This window comes from Armigeres subalbatus, chromosome 3 (assembly GCF_024139115.2).
Source record: "Armigeres subalbatus isolate Guangzhou_Male chromosome 3, GZ_Asu_2, whole genome shotgun sequence".
In the NCBI taxonomy this organism is placed as follows: domain Eukaryota; kingdom Metazoa; phylum Arthropoda; class Insecta; order Diptera; family Culicidae; genus Armigeres; species Armigeres subalbatus.
The window spans coordinates 250,435,729-250,454,032 of record NC_085141.1 but is presented as its reverse complement, the minus strand read 5'-3'; the positions used below and the strand labels follow the sequence as shown (position 1 = coordinate 250,454,032).

The window sequence follows — 18,304 nt, the reverse complement described above, 5'->3', positions numbered from 1 at the left end:
CACCCACATTTGGGTGAAATTCACCTATAAATTCTTTCTTGGTGAACTACCCATATATAGGTAGCCGCCATTTCACCCATAAATACGTATGTGCACTTTTTGGGGATTTTAGGTACTCTTCACCTATATTTGGGTGAACTGAAGTAAGCGTGCAGGAATGGAGAATGTTTTTATACACCCAAAAAAATCTGCACGTTCTTTCCACCTGAAAAAATACGTAGATTTTTTCCACCTGAAATTCACGTAACTTTTACCTGATTTTCCGATAGAAATTTCATTCTACGTGAAAATTAGGTAAGTTCTACCTGAGTTTTGGATAGAATTCACCGGACACGTAAGTTTCACCTGAATTTTCTGAAGCATTTGCAGCTACGTGTGCACGTAAAATGTACCTGAAAATTCAGGTGGAAACAACGTTTAGATTATTTGGAGTGTAGAAGTCGATTTGATAGCGAGCGGAGGGCAATATTTGTGATGGCACAGTAGAGGATTTTTACAACCTTGAAAAATCTACAATAAACGCACCCCGAATAAAAAAGTCCAATAGAACTACAATAGAAATTATTGTAACAATATGATAAATTCAATTGTTATTACAATAAACTGTATTGTTATTCACAATAGAATAACAATTAAAAATATTGTTTTCCACAATAAATCGTATTGTAAATGGCAGTTTTACAATAGAAAATAGGGGTTGTTAGTTACCGTAACAATAAAAAAATCGTTTTTTTTCTCGAATAAATTTTTGCCATTACAATAGAATTTATTGTAATTCTATTGTCAACATTTTTCTGTCAATAGATTTTATTGTACGTTTATTGGAACAACAATAAGGCAATTTAATTTGTACAATAGAAGAACAATAGAATTAAATGTTCATCAATAAAATGTATTGTAATTTTATGATATTTTAATGTAATTCTATTGTATTTTCTATACGGGACAGCATGTAGATTGTTATGTGTACCATACAATCTATTGCATTCCAATGGATTATCCAAAAGAAATTTTAGTTTCAAGAAAATCATTGTCGCTGTCGTCGCTGTCCGGAACATCTTTTGCTGGCGAGGATAGGGGATCTAAATGTAAATGAAGAAAAAATACATACGATTTGACAGTTAGGTACCACACATGTTTCGGACAGCAGAACAAAGGGAACCGAAGCGACAATCTTTATCTGGTAAAGGTTGGTATCGTGTTCAAAAGAAAATTCTTTTTCTATCTCAATCACATGTTAAATTCCGTTCACTGAATCGGAAAAGTAAAGAATCGAAACAAAATTCTTACAGCAGTATCCACATGAAAAGGTTGGTATCGTGTTCAAAAGAAATTTCTTTTTCTATCTCAATCCCATGTTAAATTCCGTTCACTGAATCGGAAAAGTAAAGAATCGAAACAAAATTCTTACAACAGTATCCACATGAAAAGAACAAAAAACAAAATTGGCATTTGTAAGGTTCCCACACAAAGTAATGGGAGCTGTCACTTTACTTTCGGAAAAATATTCTGCTCGATTATTCCGTAAGTAAAAGTGACAATTTGCTCCATGCAGATCAGTTGTCAAAATTCCTCTTGGTAATATTGAACAAAATTCCGTAACCTCTCTACTTTTTAAGTCGATACTGGCCTAAAAGAACAAAAAACAAAATTGGCATTTGTAAGGTTCCCACGCAAAGTAATGGGAGCTGTCACTTTACTTTCGGAAAAATATTCTGCTCGATTATTCCGTAAGTAAAAGTGACAATTTGCTCCATGCAGATCAGTTGTCAAAATTCCTCTTGGTAATATTGAACAAAATTCCGTAACCTCTCTACTTTTTAAGTCGATACTGGCCTTAACTAAAATATCTTTTGATTACCCCTGTACTGTAAATTTCTATCCGGGCAACCTTTAAGGCTACCTTAGAGTAAAATCAGCAGTGATTCAAATCGTTCGGGGCTGTCAGTTTGAATATGAATCTGAAACATTCATTTTCCCAGCAGCTGTTCTAGATTCATTTTTTATACCAGTCAAATTAAAAAAAAAACTGGTATAACGCTCCGTTCTATTTTCTACAGATTTGAACCACGATTGAATCACGAGATTCAAATGTTTTTCAATTGTTTTGGTATATACACGAATGTGAATGCGTCATTTTATCTACGGATCAATCCACTTTGCAATTACGGCGCCTTTCTTGGCAGCAACATAATGATTTCATTTAATTGAAAATTTGAAAAACATGAATGGAACACTGCTGAAGAAACCAGAGAGTTTGTTCTATTTTGCTCCAGATTCAAACAAGAATAGTGGTCGAAAATTCAGAATAAAACTGAATCACTACTGATCTCGGGAAAATTTTCCGCCGGATTTTGGTCCCCGTGTATTTTAAAGAAAACATCGCATATGCAAAAATGCATGGAAAAAAAATCCACGGATCGAATTCCCGAGGTGTGAGGCTATACCTTTATGCGGAATGCGGACATAATCGCAAACAATCCCGAGAACAATCCCCCACTCCCGGGAGCTTTTTGCGTTACGTAATATTTGACCAACCCTCATTCCGTGTGCGGAATATCGGTAAAGTAGATCTGGATTGAACCCCCAGCCCTACCGAGAAAAGGCCTTTTTTATAGAAACACTGCGGAAAACGAAACGCGAGTCCGCGAAAAAATCCACCGACGACCGCATCAAAAGGAACGAGCTGAGATTGTTGTTGTCATTCTCGTCTCGCATCAGCAAGGAAAAGTCGCAAACGCGATTTTAGGTGAGTTTTTCTTCGATTTCGTCCGTTGAAAAACTGTCCATTTTGTGCTGAAAAGTTCACCGGAGGTGACCGGCATCTCCTCGCACTGGATTAAAGCGCAGTCACTGGTTAAATCATCGCGATAATCCTCGCTATATTTTGCATCGGTTCGATCCAAGCCTTCCGCAGAGAGAGCTAAAGGTAAGTGGAAGGTGGTTTTCTTCGCTACTGTCATGGGTGACGTTAATTTTTTTTAGGTACTGCGCTGTTGACGCTGGTTCGAAATATTTTATTTTTATATTGGAAAATCTATCATTCACTTACGATTTAAAAGGTGCAATTGCATTAAACAGTGGTTTTTCCATTTTTTCTTTACACAGGACCGATTGAGCCCAGGATTCCGACTTTTGCATCGGAAGGTACGAAGCGGCTGGAAGTTCCTGTCCCAAAATGGTGAAAAGGAAGACACAACCAATAATCGATTCCGAGAGCAGCAGTGATTCTGGTTCCGGGTCGGATCTTGATTCGGTGAGTCGTTGACGGGAGGGGAAGTATATCTTATAGCCCTTAAAGATGTTCACTTGCGGAAGAATTATTTAAAAATTGAGATAATGATGAATCAGTATTTCGTTCTAAAAAAGAAATTTCATGATGGCCCGATTGAAAATGTTAATGCATTTGTCGAAATAAAATAAAATGCTGTAATATGAAAGCACAGGGGTAGGGTTGTTGACAGGGGTTCTGGTGATTCAATAGGGAAGAATGGACATTTTTGTCTGTCTATTTGTCCCGTAGCATCGAATTCCAACCACGAAAAATCATTAACTTTTTAGATGTCTAAAGTAAAAATCGAGTTTTTTTTATGTCTATTAAGAAACTTGCACTTGAAACTGTTAGCAAACATTAAATAAAATTCAGTTTAGAACCATCGGAATCAGCCTTATGAGGAAGTTGATCATGTATATCATTTGGGTATAAGCTTGATTGGGCAGCTAAATAAAGCTTTTCATGCCCTAAATCCAATTTACAGTCATATAATTAGTTCGTTAGCTTTGATACCCTTCAGTAAACTGTTACTCATGAGTTTGCATGAGACTAATGATACTGGTTCTTCGATAAAAATGACAAATAGCGAAGATAAATCAAAACGTTTCAAAAATTGGACTCGACGGTCATACAATTTGGAACACAAAACTAAGAAATAAACAGCAAATAAGCTTACAGTTTTTATTCTTATTTACAGGAGCTACTATCGTTAGCCAAGAAAAAGAAAACTGCAAGATTGGCATCAAATTCTCCCGGAGGAAAGTCATCTGATTCTGAATCGGAAGATGATTCAGAGCCTGAGGCAGCGGTGCAGCGTAAGAAGCGAGGGGCAAAGCCGGCCTCCTCCTCGGAGTCTGAAGACGAAGAAGATGAGGAAGAGGATGAAGAAGATGAGCCAGAAGAGGAGGTGAAGCCTGCGGCCAAAGTGGGTTTGAAGCGTAAGCCACAAGATGAGAAAGAAGAAAAGGGCGAATCAGAACCCGAAGAGGGTCAAGTATCTTCCGAGGAGGAATCGGGTTCCGGGTCCGGCGATGACAGCGATGACGAAAGTGGAAGCAGCAGCAGCAGCGATTCCGAATTCAATGACGGGTACGACGATGAGATGATGGGAGATGAAGAGGATCGCGCCAGATTGAATGCCCTGTCCGAGAAAGAGCGTGAGACTGAGATTTTCAAACGTATTGAGCGGCGCGATGTCATGAAGACGCGTTGGGAGATCGAACGGAAACTGAAACTAGCTAAGAAGGCTGAACGCGCAAAGGACAAGGAATCGCAACCCCCAAAGAAGAGGAAGAAGAAGGACAAGAAGAAGAAATTAGCCCAGCAAAAAGAGCAAGAAGAAAAGAAGAAAAAGGCGAAGGCACCGTCTCCCGAACCGAAGGAACCATCTCCGCCGCCTCCCGTGCAGGTGGAAGCACCTTCCGAGGGCGAGGCCAGCGACACCTCTCAGTCATCACCGGAAAAATTACGAGATGCTGAATCGGCTTCTGGTGGTTCGGACTATTTCGATCCGAAGGAACGTTCCAAGGAACGAAAGAAGAATGTGGAAGCCAATCGAACCGATGACAAGCGAAGCAATGCCATGGCTATGTTGAAGGCGAAACGAGAGGGAAAAGCTAAGCGTGAGGAAGAAGAAGCTAAGAAGGAGGCACAACGCAAGGCCGAAAACGAAGATAAGGACGATTCAGAAGACGTTTCCGGTGGTAAGTCTTCGCAGAAACTCAAAGCATCGGATATTTATTCGGACGATTCAGGAAGCGACAGCGATGACGAGAAAAAGTCCGACCGACGATCCAGATCAAGTTCCAGCAGTGGTAGCGGAAGTGACAGCCGATCCGCTTCCGACGAAGAAATGTGGGACAAAGATAAGGATGCGAAGGAAAAGAAACCCTCTTCGAGTTCGTCGAGTTCTAGCAAAAAGCCAACCGCGATTGGGAATAAAGAAGAACTCAACAAGCTAAGAATCTCGCGACACAAGATAGAGCGCTTCATTGCACTCCCGATGTTTGATCAGATCGTGCTCAACTCTTTCGTTCGTATCAATATTGGAAACAACAATGGCAGGCCGGTATATCGAGTGGCAGAAATCGTGGGCGTGGTGGAGACCGCCAAAATCTATCAATTCGGAAAGTGTCGTACTAATAAAGGATTCCGATTGAAGCACGGCAGCCAGGAACGGGTGTTCCGATTGGAGTTTATCTCCAACCAGGATTTCACGGACAGCGAGTATCAGAAATGGTTGAGCGTTTGCGAAGCCACCGGCACCCCGCTGCCTTTTATCGACGTAATCGAGAGGAAGCAGCAGGAAATTAAGGAAGCAATCCAGTACGAGTTCAAGGATGCGGACATCGACAAGCTGATCGAGGAGAAGAATCGTTTCCGGGCACATCCAACTAATTATGCAATGAAGAAAACGCTGCTGATGAAGGTAAGTGATGGTTTGGGCCAATCAAGCGGACATTTTTTTCACATTCGAAAGGATTTTTTTATTTTATGATAAGTGCATTAGAATCCTTAGTTCAAAACTTTAATTTTCAGGAGCGCGACGCAGCTCAGCTGCGTGGAGAGGACGAGCTGGCCCGTGACCTCAACACTCAAATCATGGAGCTGGAAGAGCGTGCCAGCACCCTGGACAAGAAGCGGAGCAGCAGTATTAGTTTAATTTCGTACATCAACGATCGCAACCGGAAGCGTAACGTGGAAGATGCTGAGAAGGCGATCAAAGAGGAAATTCGTGCCACACGCGGCATGAAGATTGAAGATCCGTTCACACGACGTCAAACTCAACCTCGGATGTCTTTCAAGGCGTCGGATAAGAAGGACGAAGTTCCTACCATTCAGATGCCAGCACCTCCACCGCCCGGTCAGAAAAAGAAACCAGACGAGAAAAGGGCCGCGTCCAGTGCCGACAACAACCTGTACTCGTTGCATGATTTCGAAATCGATCTGGACGTTCCTCTTCCTGGTAAGTGATATCTAAAATAAACGCTCAGAATAGCGGCATGCAATTGACATACAATTCCTTCTTTCATCCCTTTTTAGTCGGCTCGGTCAATGTACTTCCGAAACCTGTTGAGAAGCCGGTCAAAGAATCCGGTCCGAAGCGGTCGCTCAATCTCGAAGACTACAAGAAGAAACGGGGTCTCATCTAGAATAATACTAATGTTACCGAACAAGACAACTATCGGTATTCTCTTACTATTATTCTATATTCTACATTACTAAGTAGTAACAGAATAAGTAGCAGCATTGGAATTCGCGTCAGGCTGCATCTGGTCTGACAGAGCTCCACCCACAGACAAAACACAGACACACATACATACAGGACACATTACCGAACAGTTTTGTAATGCTACAGCCTGAGACAAAATGGTATATAATAAGCACAAGCAGAGGTGCTTTTTCATTACTACACCATTCGCATGATTTACATCGCCACGATCAAGGAAATGCTTGAATTGAACAAGGATATTACGGTTACAACCACAATCCGGTGCGGATTGCCACTGAACAATAGCAAAACTATTACGTTGATAAATTGTATCCCTTAGTCTGTATTTTATTTTAACTTATTTTCGTCATCACCTCACGATATCAACGGATGATGATAATGCTAATTGTGTAGGATAATAAAATTACTACTGCTGGGAGAGCGTAATACACATACTTATGTATAAGTTCATTGCAGAAAAAAAGCGGACGAGTCGAAGGAAAAAACAAATATAACAAAACTATAATGTTATAACCTATATTGGAAACTGGTGTTCATTGTAGAAAGAAAGTATTATTTATCAATCATCGAAAACATTAAATGGAAACATTGGCGGCGATGAACTCACGGAGGTTCACAATATCAAGCAGTTCGGAAAGAAGGAATTCGTCGTGGCACTAACTCAAGGCCCATTGTCCAACAAAGGAAAAAATAATAGTGTAGGTAGACATACCTAAAGAATTGTAAGTTGATGTTCCTGAAAAGCATCCTCCTGAGATCGGCTCATTTGTCCAATACAGCAGACAAAACAACAACTCAGTCATCATTGGCAGTGATTCCAACGCACATCATACCCCAGATATCAACAATCGAGGAAATGAACTAACAATTTCTGAGGCAATTAGATAAGAGATCATAGATTTGACAATGTGCAACGGTCTGTATGAGAGAATTACGAATTCGAAAGTCTCGAGGATAGATCATTGTCAGATCATAGAAAAATAGGAAAACGATCAACTACAACATTTAGAAAGCCTAAAAGTACAAAATTGGCCAATTTGAATAATAATTTGAACTCAGATAGGTAGACAGATAGGCCCTTATTATGGCTTCCACTACACGGTGAAAAAAGCACATAATGAAGTTGAATGAGCGATTCCTTATTGAGGATTCCACTATCATAAGTTAGAAATACTGCTGAACAGGGTAGAACGAGGCAAGATGAGCACCCTAAGGCTGATCCCTAATACCTTCTCAGTAAGCATGCCTTTCTGGCACGGTAAAGGCTGGGTAAAGCGTACCATTGGTACTTCGCGTACCTGAAGGAATAAAATAGACCCCATCACGCGGTCGCGGGAAGATTGGGTAACCAACCCCGGTGGGAACTATGGTCGTATGCTGACAGGGAAGGGGGGGTTTGCTCCTCTCCGGAGGTGCAAATCTTACTGAGCGTCTGTTCTCCATGTCAGGATCGGCTTACAACAGCGTCTGTTCTCCATGTTAGGGGCGGCTGATCATCGTCCGAGTGCCAGCGAGGGACTCTAAGTGAAACTGTGCACCATGGTTCACCGGGAATAAGGAGGAATGGTCCTCCGGAAATTTAGGGGGTTTGGTGTTAGGCCCTGCAAGCCAGCCTTTAATAAAACATACGCAACGAACAATCAACAAGATAGTACGGCCCGGAACCATCGGCGAAGACCACTGCGACGAAAAGGGACTAGCGATTGGAAACTCGGTTCGTGGGACTGCAAATCTCTCAACTTCATCGGGAGCACAAGCATACTCGCCGATGTGTGCAAGGAGCGTGGATTCGGCATCGTAGCGCTGCAGGAGGTTTTTTTGGAAGAGATCAATGGTGTGACCGTTAAGAGGTAATCATACCATCTACCAGAGCTGCAGCAACACACACGAGCTGGGAACAGCTTTCATAGTGATGCGCGATATGCAAAGGCGCGTGATCGGGTGGTGGCCGATCAATGAAAGAATGTGCAGGTTGAGGATCAAAGGCCGGTTCTTCAACTTCAGCATCATCAACGTCCATAGCCCACACTCCGGAAGCACTGATGATGATAAGGACGCATTCTACGCGCAACTGGAACGTGAGTACGACAGCTGCCCAAGCCACGACGTCAAAATCATCATAGGAGATTTGAACGCTCAGGTTGGCCAAGAGGAGGAGTTTAGACCGACTATTGGAAAGTTCAGCGCTCACCGGCTGACGAACGAAAACGGCCTACGACTAATTGATTTCGCTGTCTTCAAGAATATGGCCATTCGCAGCACCTCGGGAATTTGGTCCGTGGATTTTTCCCCATGTATTTTTACATATGCGACATATGAAAATCAAAATCCTGGCCCCAATTAAAATACACGGGGACCAAAATCTGGCGGAAAATTTTCCCGAAGTGTAAGGTAGCCTTAACACCGATAGTCATCTACGAAACGGAATTTGGTCCCCGTCCATTTTAAATGGGAAGGGTACGATGGGTAGGGCATGTTGCAAGAATCCCCGACAGCAACCCTTCAAAGATGGTGTTCGCTTCCGATCCGGCAGGTACGAGACGCGTGGAGCGAGGTGGGCAGACCAGGTGCAAAACGACTTGGCGAGCGTGGGGAACATTCGAGGTTGGAGAGATGCGGCCTCGAACCGTGTATTGTGGCGTCAAATTGTTGATTCAGTGTTATCTGTTTAGATGTACACTAAATAGGGGAACTGTTTCGTTTTCCATCTCACTGTACATATATTCATCTCATCGCCAAACAAAGAAATTGAAAGCCCTGAGCTTCCCCTCATACAATTCACCCCGGCCGGGCGGCCTTGAGCAGAGTACTCCCATTTACCTTCGGATTTCGGATGGACAAAATGAGAACAATTAAAAATATTTCAAATTAAAAACCTTATATTCTATTCTGACCTCTTGCTCCCCCTCGCTACGGCATTGGTCGATTCACTGCTCTCGTTGGGGCTCCTTCGTCGACAGCAATACAGCAGCAGCTTCCGCCGACAATCGCTGGATATTGTAACGTATCGTTCGCTGTGATCTTTCGTTCGATACAGTTGACAACCGTGATCGAATTTTACTGACAACGAGGTAGTGATCAGAGTCAATGTTCGGACCTGAATGTCCGCACATCGATAACATCCGAGAAATGGCGCCCATCCACCAGAACATGGTCTATCTGGTTGCAAGTTTCACCATTTGGGTGTCTCCAGGTGTGCTTTCGGATGTTCTTTCGTGCAAAGTAGGTGCTACTGATGGCCATCCCTCTGGCAGCAGCAAAATTTACTAGCCGTAGGCCGTTGTCATTGGTAGCGGAGTGAAGGCTCTCCCTACCGATTATGGGACGGAAAAAGTTCTCTCTACTCTACCGACCTGAGCGTTAGCGTCTCCGATAACAATTTTCACGTCATGCTTTGGGCACTCTCCATAGGCTATATCAAGACATTCATAAAACGTGTCCTTCACGTCGTCGGATTTATCGTTTGTCGGTACGTAAACGTTGATTAGGCTGTAATTGAAGAATTTGTCCCGTATCCTCAACACACAGATTCGTTCGCTAATGGGTTTCCACCGCAGCACTCGCTTCATCTGCTTGCCCATCAGGGGCCGTACACATATTACGTAAGCACTTATTGGGGGAGGGGGGGTTGGTCAATATCTTACGCGCCATATAAATAAAAAATCTTTTGTTTGGAAAAAATCTTACATGGGGGGAGGGGGGTTGAAAAACCCAGAAAAATTGCTTACGTAATAAGTGTACGGCCCCTCACTACGAAACCAACCCATGCTCTGCTTTTTCACCGCCGCTGTGATAGATGTTATACTTGAATGCAGTGTTGGTCGTGGGGTCCACGGCTCGGAATTCACGTTCTCCGGATCTATGCCATCGGACTTCTTGAATAGCGGCCACGTTCACTCCAACCTTCTGCAGTTCACGAGCCAGAAGCCTCACTCGTCCAGGTTCATTTAGGGTCCTGACATTCCAGGTACCGAGTTTCCAATCATAGTCCTTATTTCGTTGCCGGGTCGGCTGCCAAAAATAACGTTCTCTTTTTCTTCTATCTCCATTTTTCGTGGTATTTGAGAGGCTTCAGTAAGCTACCTTACCGGGGTCGCGTTACCTACATCGCGATGATGGGGCTGCCACCTTAGGTATAGCTGACGCGATACAGCATTTCGTTAATCAGCCGCTGGGTACCAGGCAGACGCTGTTTGAGCCGCACCTCCTGGTGAACAGACGCTCGAGGCGTACCTTCTCACTCTAACTGATGTCAGAAGGACAACAGTGCCCAGGCTGCACTACCAGCTAAGTAAACAACCCTTAGCTGGCTGTCTTTTGTCATCGGACGACCCGTGGAAGCGTGAGATAGGGACTTGTGGGGACCAGAGCTCTGTTGGGCGATCCTTCCTTGATGTCAACCCACCATTCTGCACCATATTATGTCGAAAATATGGGAAGACGAGGAAATGCTTGCTAGCTGGTTGGACAGCCTCATTTGCCCTCTCTTTAAGACAGGGCACAGACTGGAGTGCGCCAATTACCGAGGAATAACCCTCCTTAATTCGGCGTACAAAATTATGTCCCGTATTCTGTTCAACAGATTGAGACCGCTTGAAGAGTCCTTCGTCGGCGAATACCAAGCAGGTTTTCGTGAGGGCCGATCAACGACGGATCAAATGTTTACCCTGAGACAAATCCTTGATAAATTCCTGGTGTACAACTTGCAGACACACCATCTGTTTATTGATTTCAAGGCGACGTACGATTCAGTGAAACGGAATGAATTATGGCAAATTATGCTTAAACATGGTTTTCCGGCGAAACTGATACGGCTGATTCGTATAACGTTGGACGGATCGAAATCAAGTGTAGAGTAGAGTGGGGCAAGAGTGCGCGTGGGGTAAGAGTACGTTTTCGATTTTTTTAAGTAATAAAAAAAGATAAACTGGCAGCACTGCATCAGTTTGACAGGTATTCTGGCCAACTATTATCATGTGTAATTGTAAACGATTTGAATAAACAACAAGGGAGATATGGAGTTAGATAATTTTTTGGTCATTTTGCTAAAAATAATTGGATTTCCGCAACTAGTATTTCATTGCCATATATACGTTCAATCAGGTGAACATTATACCATTTCGATAACCTATTGTATAGAATACTTTATAGTACAGAACACCAATCCGGTTGGTTTTCCAAGAAGTCAAAACCATTACTTGAATATTTTTTGGGGCTGTGGGGTAAAAGTACGCAGGAACCGGTGGGGCAAGAGTACGCATATAAATTTTTAAATGATGATGTCAAACCCGTATCTCCGGTCGAAATAAGACTTCTTCCAAAGCGTAAAGATCCACAACTAAGAAAAAAGGGACAGAATTCGAAATTATCACAAGTTTTTAGGATAAGTTGAAGTAATTCGGTGTTAGAAAGGCTTTAGCGAACAAACCACTGAAGCGAAATAATGAAATTGTATTAGGACTTGTTGTACACCTAAACATTGTACGAAAACACAATTTCATCTAAATGATAATTCCATTTAATCAAAAGAAACATTCATAAATTACGCAACGTTTAGCTGGGAGGGGTTGCAAGATGTGTGACGATCCATATATTTTTTAGAGGATTCACACAAATAGTGTAAGATAGAGGGAGGGGTGATGAAATAGCCAAATTTTACGTTACGTGATTGGTGGACTTTCTTTAAGGAAAATGCCTTTGTATACGCCACGCGAAACCTGATATATATTTTTACCTCTGTAGTTTTTTGTATATTTAAAAAACAATGGTTTTTCGTATGAAAGTGCACATTTTTAGGACCCCCTCCCCCTTTAAAAATTGCGTAATCTTTAAACATTCCTTAATATATGCTCATTAAACATCAATTAAATGTAATTAATTCTTATTTGTGTAAATATATACTTAAAGCACATGATTGGATAAATGCGTACTCTTACCCCACCTAATCCGCACTTTTACCCCACCGGTGGGGTAAGAGTGCGTTTTTAACTTGTCTTGCAATAAGGGTTCTACTAAAACGAATCTCAATAATTTCAATATTTTTTACACTGGGTAACATAAAGGAAGAGCATATGAATCATCGACACTGATTTGATATGCAGAAGCTTGCTTTATAAGGGCTACATGATCGATTGAAAACTAAGTGCGTACTCTTGCCCCACTCTACTCTAATGGTTGCGGATGAAATAATGTTACCGTAGATGGATTAAAGCAGGGTGATGCACTCTCGAACCTACTGTTCAATATAGCGCTCGAGGGAGCGATTAGGAGAGCTGGTGTGCAAAGAAGCGGTACCATTATCACAAGATCGCATATGCTCCTGGGATTTGCGGACGATATCGATATTATCGGGATTGATCGCCGTGTCGTGGAAGAGGCTTTTGTGCCTTTTAAGAGGGAGACAGCGAGGATTGGACTCACGATCAATACCAGCAAAACGAAGTACATGGTCGCTGGCAATCAACGTGGGTTCATTAGTGGTAGTGGTAGCGAAATGGTGAAAAATTTGAAGTGGTGGAAGAATTTGTGTATCTTGGAACATTAGTGACGTGCGATAATGATTTTACCCGCGAAGTGAAAATGCGTATTGCAGCTGCAAATAGGGCTTATTACGGACTTCGTAACCAGCTTAAGTCCCGTAGTCTGCAAACGAAAACAAAACTCGCGCTGTATACTACTCAGATTCTTCCGGTGGCTTTATACGGCCATGGGACATGGACGTTAAAGGAGGCTGATCGGAGAGCTTTCGGAGTGTTTGAGCGTAAGGTGCTGCGGACCATACTCGGCGGTAAACAGGAGAACGGTATCTGGCGGCGTCGCATGAATCACGAATTGTACCAGGTGTATAAAGGGCTGGATATTATTAAGCTTATACAACACGGCAGACTACGGTGGGCTGGTCACGTTGTTCGTATGCCGGAAGATTGTCAAGCGAAGATAATATTTAGTAGAGAACCCGGAAGAGGCCGCAGGCTTCGTGGAAGGCCGCGTACACGATGGCTTTTTGCAGCTGAAGAGGACCTGAGGGCGCTCAATGTTCAGGGCGACTGGAAGCGATTGGCACAGGATCGAGTCCAGTGGAGAAGGATACTCCATTCGGCGTAAGTTCATCGAAGAGCTGTAGCCCATCAAGTATCAAGTAAGTATTACCTGTCTAATCATTATTAATATATTTAAATTTTATGAACACATAATTATTAAGACTTGTCTCCAGTGGCGTTTCCCTAACCTCAATCTACCTGTGCACTGAGTTTAAATTCAAGGAATTGGTGTGCGGAAATGCCTAGAATAACTAGATTTTGATTAGTATTGCGATTTTTTTCACCATTTAGACTCTTATGATAAAAATTTCGTCTTACTCAGATTTCGCTTTCGATTTCGCTGCTGGCTACGATGCGCATTTCACTTGAAGATCGTGACAGCTGCCGCAAGCCTCCTCATGTTTACATATTTTTTCATTGTTCTCAGCTCTCCAGCTGATCATGTTTGCACTGAAAACCAAAACTACCCAAAAGTGGGTTGTTTGCACTCAAAACCGTGGTTTGGGCCAATAACCCAAATTTGAGTAAAATGACTTTTCTGGCACTAGGTAGTTTGCCTTTAATCCCATGTAAACAATTTACCCAAAGCTGAGTTTAATTTATCCAAAGCGGACCTTAATCAACCCAAAATAGAGAATATTGAATTTACTCAAATTTGGGTTATTGGGCTGAGCAACCTCGGTGAGGTGTTTGCATCTTGCTCTAGTTTTGATAGCAATCATGGGAAAGAAAGGGAAAACTACCCAATTTTGGGTAAATTTTTTCTGCGATATTCTCATCAGTGCGTATATTGAACTCAAAGTTTGGGTTGATTTATCTGTCCGTGTGCATTACAAAACCAGCTGGTGCTTCGAAGTTTACATTCAGTCAAAGATATTTTAGTTACTAGATAAAGATTGTCGCTTCGGTTCCCTTTGTTCTGCTGTCCGAAACATGTGTGGTACATACCTGTCAAATCGTATGGATTTTCCTTCTTTGACATTTAGCTCCCCTATCCTCGCCAGCAAAAGATGTTCCGGACAGCGACGACAGCGACAATCTTTATCTAGTAACTAAAATATCTTTTTTCTCAACTGACCACGTGCTTGACAATCAAGGTAATCTATATGAAAAGGTTGTCGAAAATGCCTTGAAATACAAAATTGACAACTCTTGAATTTCGTCGAGCGAATCTTATCATTCGTGAAAAATACAATATAGAGGAATCCAAGTAAAAATAAGAAGAAGACACACGAGGGTGTGTTAACTTTGACAGATCCTACAGCACAGCATAGGAAGATCATTTTAAAATGCTTATAATAAATTCTAGACAAATTGTAATTAAAATCTGATTGAAGTATGATACGGAAAAAGTTCCGAACTGTATGATAGATACATTTTTGGAAAATATTCAAAAAATTGGGATAAGCTACTAAATATGTAATTCAAAACTTTTTCCGTATCGTACATCAATCAGATTTAAATTACAATTTGTCTAGAATTTATTATAAGCATTTTAAAATGATCTTCCTATGCTGTGCTGTAGGATCTGTCAAAGTTACCACCGTCGTGTGTCTTCTTATTTTTACTTGGATTCGTCTATAACTCTGACTCTGATAATTTTCTTTTCCATTTGGGCTGTCAAAATATCAGCCCTTTGTACGCGGCTGTCTTCGCTCTCTTTGGCTGTTAACTGTGGGGGCGAGGAACTCTATTGACTGATCCCCCACAGTGAGATCAGTGGGTGTTTTGGGGCTCTTTGACTTAACCGCTGGGAAGCGAAACACTCCTTAACGGCGAGCTTCCCAGTATGGCGGCTATCCTACACTCTGATGCACTGCACTAACACAGCACTTTTCTTCGTCAGGGGTCCAGTATTTGACATTATACCCTATATTTTTAAAAAGTTTTATTTGGAATTTAAATCTGCTATTAAATATCTTCTTTTTATATTTAGCTTACATCTACGGCAGATAACACTGAATTAACAATTTGACGCCACAATACACGGTTCGAGACTGCATCTCTCCACGCTCGCCAAGTAGTTCTGTACCTGGCGAATGGGTATCAACCCCAATATGAGAAGAGAAATTTTGTCTGCCAGCAACGATGTTTGCATACGTGGGTACATTTAAGAAATTATAACCCAATGAAGTGCTCGCTACCCGGTGAGGAGTAGGAGGAGCAAAATTTGTTCGTCTAGCGTACTGTAGGGTTCATGGGTTCGAGTCCCATCGAAGGGAAAGTGGTTACCTCCAATACATTTTCCAAATCAATATCTTCCACATAATGTACATAGTTTTCACAACATTGTAAATTCTAAGTAAAGGTCAGGTTCAATTGACAATTGCTTCAGACTCAATCCAGCTTAAGAAAGGTTTGATTTGACAAATTGATTAAATTCAACCTATTTCAAGTATGGATTTAATCTTGGATCTAATACATTCGTTATATTTCGTTATATTTCCAATCCCTTCATAATCCGAAATGTAGGACTAGTATATTTATTTTTTTCCGTCCGATGAAGAATAATACATACAGCTTCTTGAAGGAACTCAATGATCCTAGTTGAATTTCCAAAGCAATTCATATAGGGAAACTGCTCGTGGATGAGCACGCATGTTTACAAAAAGAAGCCACGAAATTGGTGCCGTTTCCCTTTCTTTTGCGATGAGATCAATATATGTTCAGTGAGATGGAGATCGGAACAGTTCCCCTATGATGAACGACAGAAAATCGAAATTTGCGGGAGATTTTCTGGAGGAACTTCTTGAAGAACATACTAAACAAAAAAGAACCGTTTTTAATGGTAACAATGTTATAGAAAGATGAAGCAGAATTATCAACCATTTCGCCTGACGCAAAAAAAAAATGGAATCAAAACCATTTGCGGCACCATACTAATGGTATTGTTTAATCATGACTTTAAACTACCGGCAAAATCTGTTACTTTTATTTTAATTCAATGGATTTCCAACAAAATAGTCGTTTCTAAATTCATCATTGATGTGGAAAGTGAATATTTTGAGCAATTCAATAATTGTGTAACATCGAAAACGATTTAAAAATTTTGATTAAAGCCAAAATCTTTAACCAAAAAACCTCTTTAAAACCAAAATTTTCACTTGCCCTTAAGTTTTAACATTACATGGGGCAAGTGGGACATATTTGAAAAACATTTTCTATAGACCCATTTTACCTGTTTTTAGATCGTTTTCTAGTGAAACATAACTTCGACACTCACATATTATATGGATCTAAATCAAATGCAGTTGATATCGTTGGTTTCATTGTTAAGAAGTACTGTACAGTTGATTTACCAAATGTGTATTTTACTTTCTGGAAATTATATTCCTCATGGAAAAGAGCAATGGTTATAACTATGCCAAATTTTCCATTTACAGTTTACAGCAAACAATATATTTATTCTACAATAGATCAACAGGTTTTTTCTTGTGTTTTGTTATTTTTAAACATCGCATCAGATTAATAGATTTTCAGATAAATAAAGTGCTTAAGACATAAATTGGCCATTTCGTCTATTACAAATTTACAACACTGCGCATGACCTGAATAAAAACGTTTCTTTTGAAGTTCTTATTTATGTAATAAACACTCAAAAAATTCTTCTAAACAGAGAAACATTCATTCGAAAAGTGAACAAAGATTTGCCCATCTCTTCCATCTAACACATTTGGTAAGAAAGTAAGCTCGTGGAAACCCAGACAATAGCCAATTAAACAGTAAATCGGCTGTTGTCTTGTTTTTATATCTGCTAACATTGTATCTAATCCCTTTCTTTTTGCAAAAACAAAAGTCTGACAAGCAATAAACCTCCATCCATGATCTAAAATACTTCGTCTCAGAAATTACATGAACATTATATCTACATTCTTCAAATTAGTTTCGTTCGACAGTATAAAGCAGAAAGGTCCCACTTGCCCCGTTTAAATGGGTAAGTGGGTCCCACAGGTAAATTTATTTATGTCACTACCAATATTTTTGTAACTGAATAAATGGCTTACAACACGGAAGCATATAATGATGTATCCGTGGTTATTGTCCTGAAATACCCTGTTTTCTAAGTATGCGTTAATGATTTTGCTGAACTAGCATTTTTTTAGGTCCCACTTGCCCCGGGGTACCTTATAGTATTCATTTACCTTGAAAACATTTCAAAATATTCCAACGGAAATGCGTTTTTCATGTTGCCAAGAATCTCTGAATAATGAATAATAATAAATCAACATTTTTACGATGAAGTTAATTTTTCCTAAATACTTAAAAACTACGTAAAAACTACTTCAACGACAATCGATTTTTTTGGTTTTAGATATCCCTCGTGTTTTTAAGAACACTACGCAATATGAAACCACTTTATTTTCAAAATCCGCCTATAAAAATTCGCTTGTTAATAACCCGAATGTATTTGATAATTATTCATCAGGGCTTCATCATATTGATCCGCTATTTCAACATTGATCATTTTGACGGTTACTAAAATACCACTGGGCGAAAAAAACATTAAGAAAATAATCTACCGGCTATTAATACACATATTTCAAATGAAAGAGATTATTGTACTGCCAGTTAAAAACCGAAGTGAGCTCTCGCGACAATCGAGTTTTCTCCCGTTTCCTTTTGTCGCAACTACGTCGCGACTAGTGCGCATCATGGCGCACGACGGTGGCATAGATGCGCACTAGTCGCGATGCAGTTGCGACATCAGGAAATAAGGAAAAACTCAATTGTCGCGAGAGCTCACTTCGGTTTTCAACT

At 40.9% G+C, this 18,304-nt stretch overlaps 1 protein-coding gene across 2 annotated transcripts; it reads left to right on the top strand.

Annotated features, from left to right (window-relative positions):
• Nucleotides 1-2,636: 2,636 nt before the first annotated feature.
• Nucleotides 2,637-7,023, top strand: LOC134223437 (RNA polymerase-associated protein Rtf1). Of its 2 annotated transcripts, none has more exons than XM_062702585.1 (5): nucleotides 2,637-2,749; nucleotides 3,109-3,256; nucleotides 3,972-5,702; nucleotides 5,813-6,239; nucleotides 6,317-7,023. In XM_062702585.1, the coding sequence occupies exons 2-5, from the start codon at nucleotides 3,179-3,181 to the stop codon at nucleotides 6,424-6,426; spliced, it is 2,346 nt and encodes a 781-aa protein (XP_062558569.1). In that variant the 5' UTR covers nucleotides 2,637-2,749; nucleotides 3,109-3,178; the 3' UTR covers nucleotides 6,427-7,023. The 2 variants fall into 2 exon arrangements, with proteins under 2 accessions (XP_062558569.1, XP_062558568.1); XM_062702584.1 differs by having other exon boundaries at nucleotides 2,674-2,929.
• The last annotated feature ends 11,281 nt before the right edge of the window (nucleotides 7,024-18,304 follow it).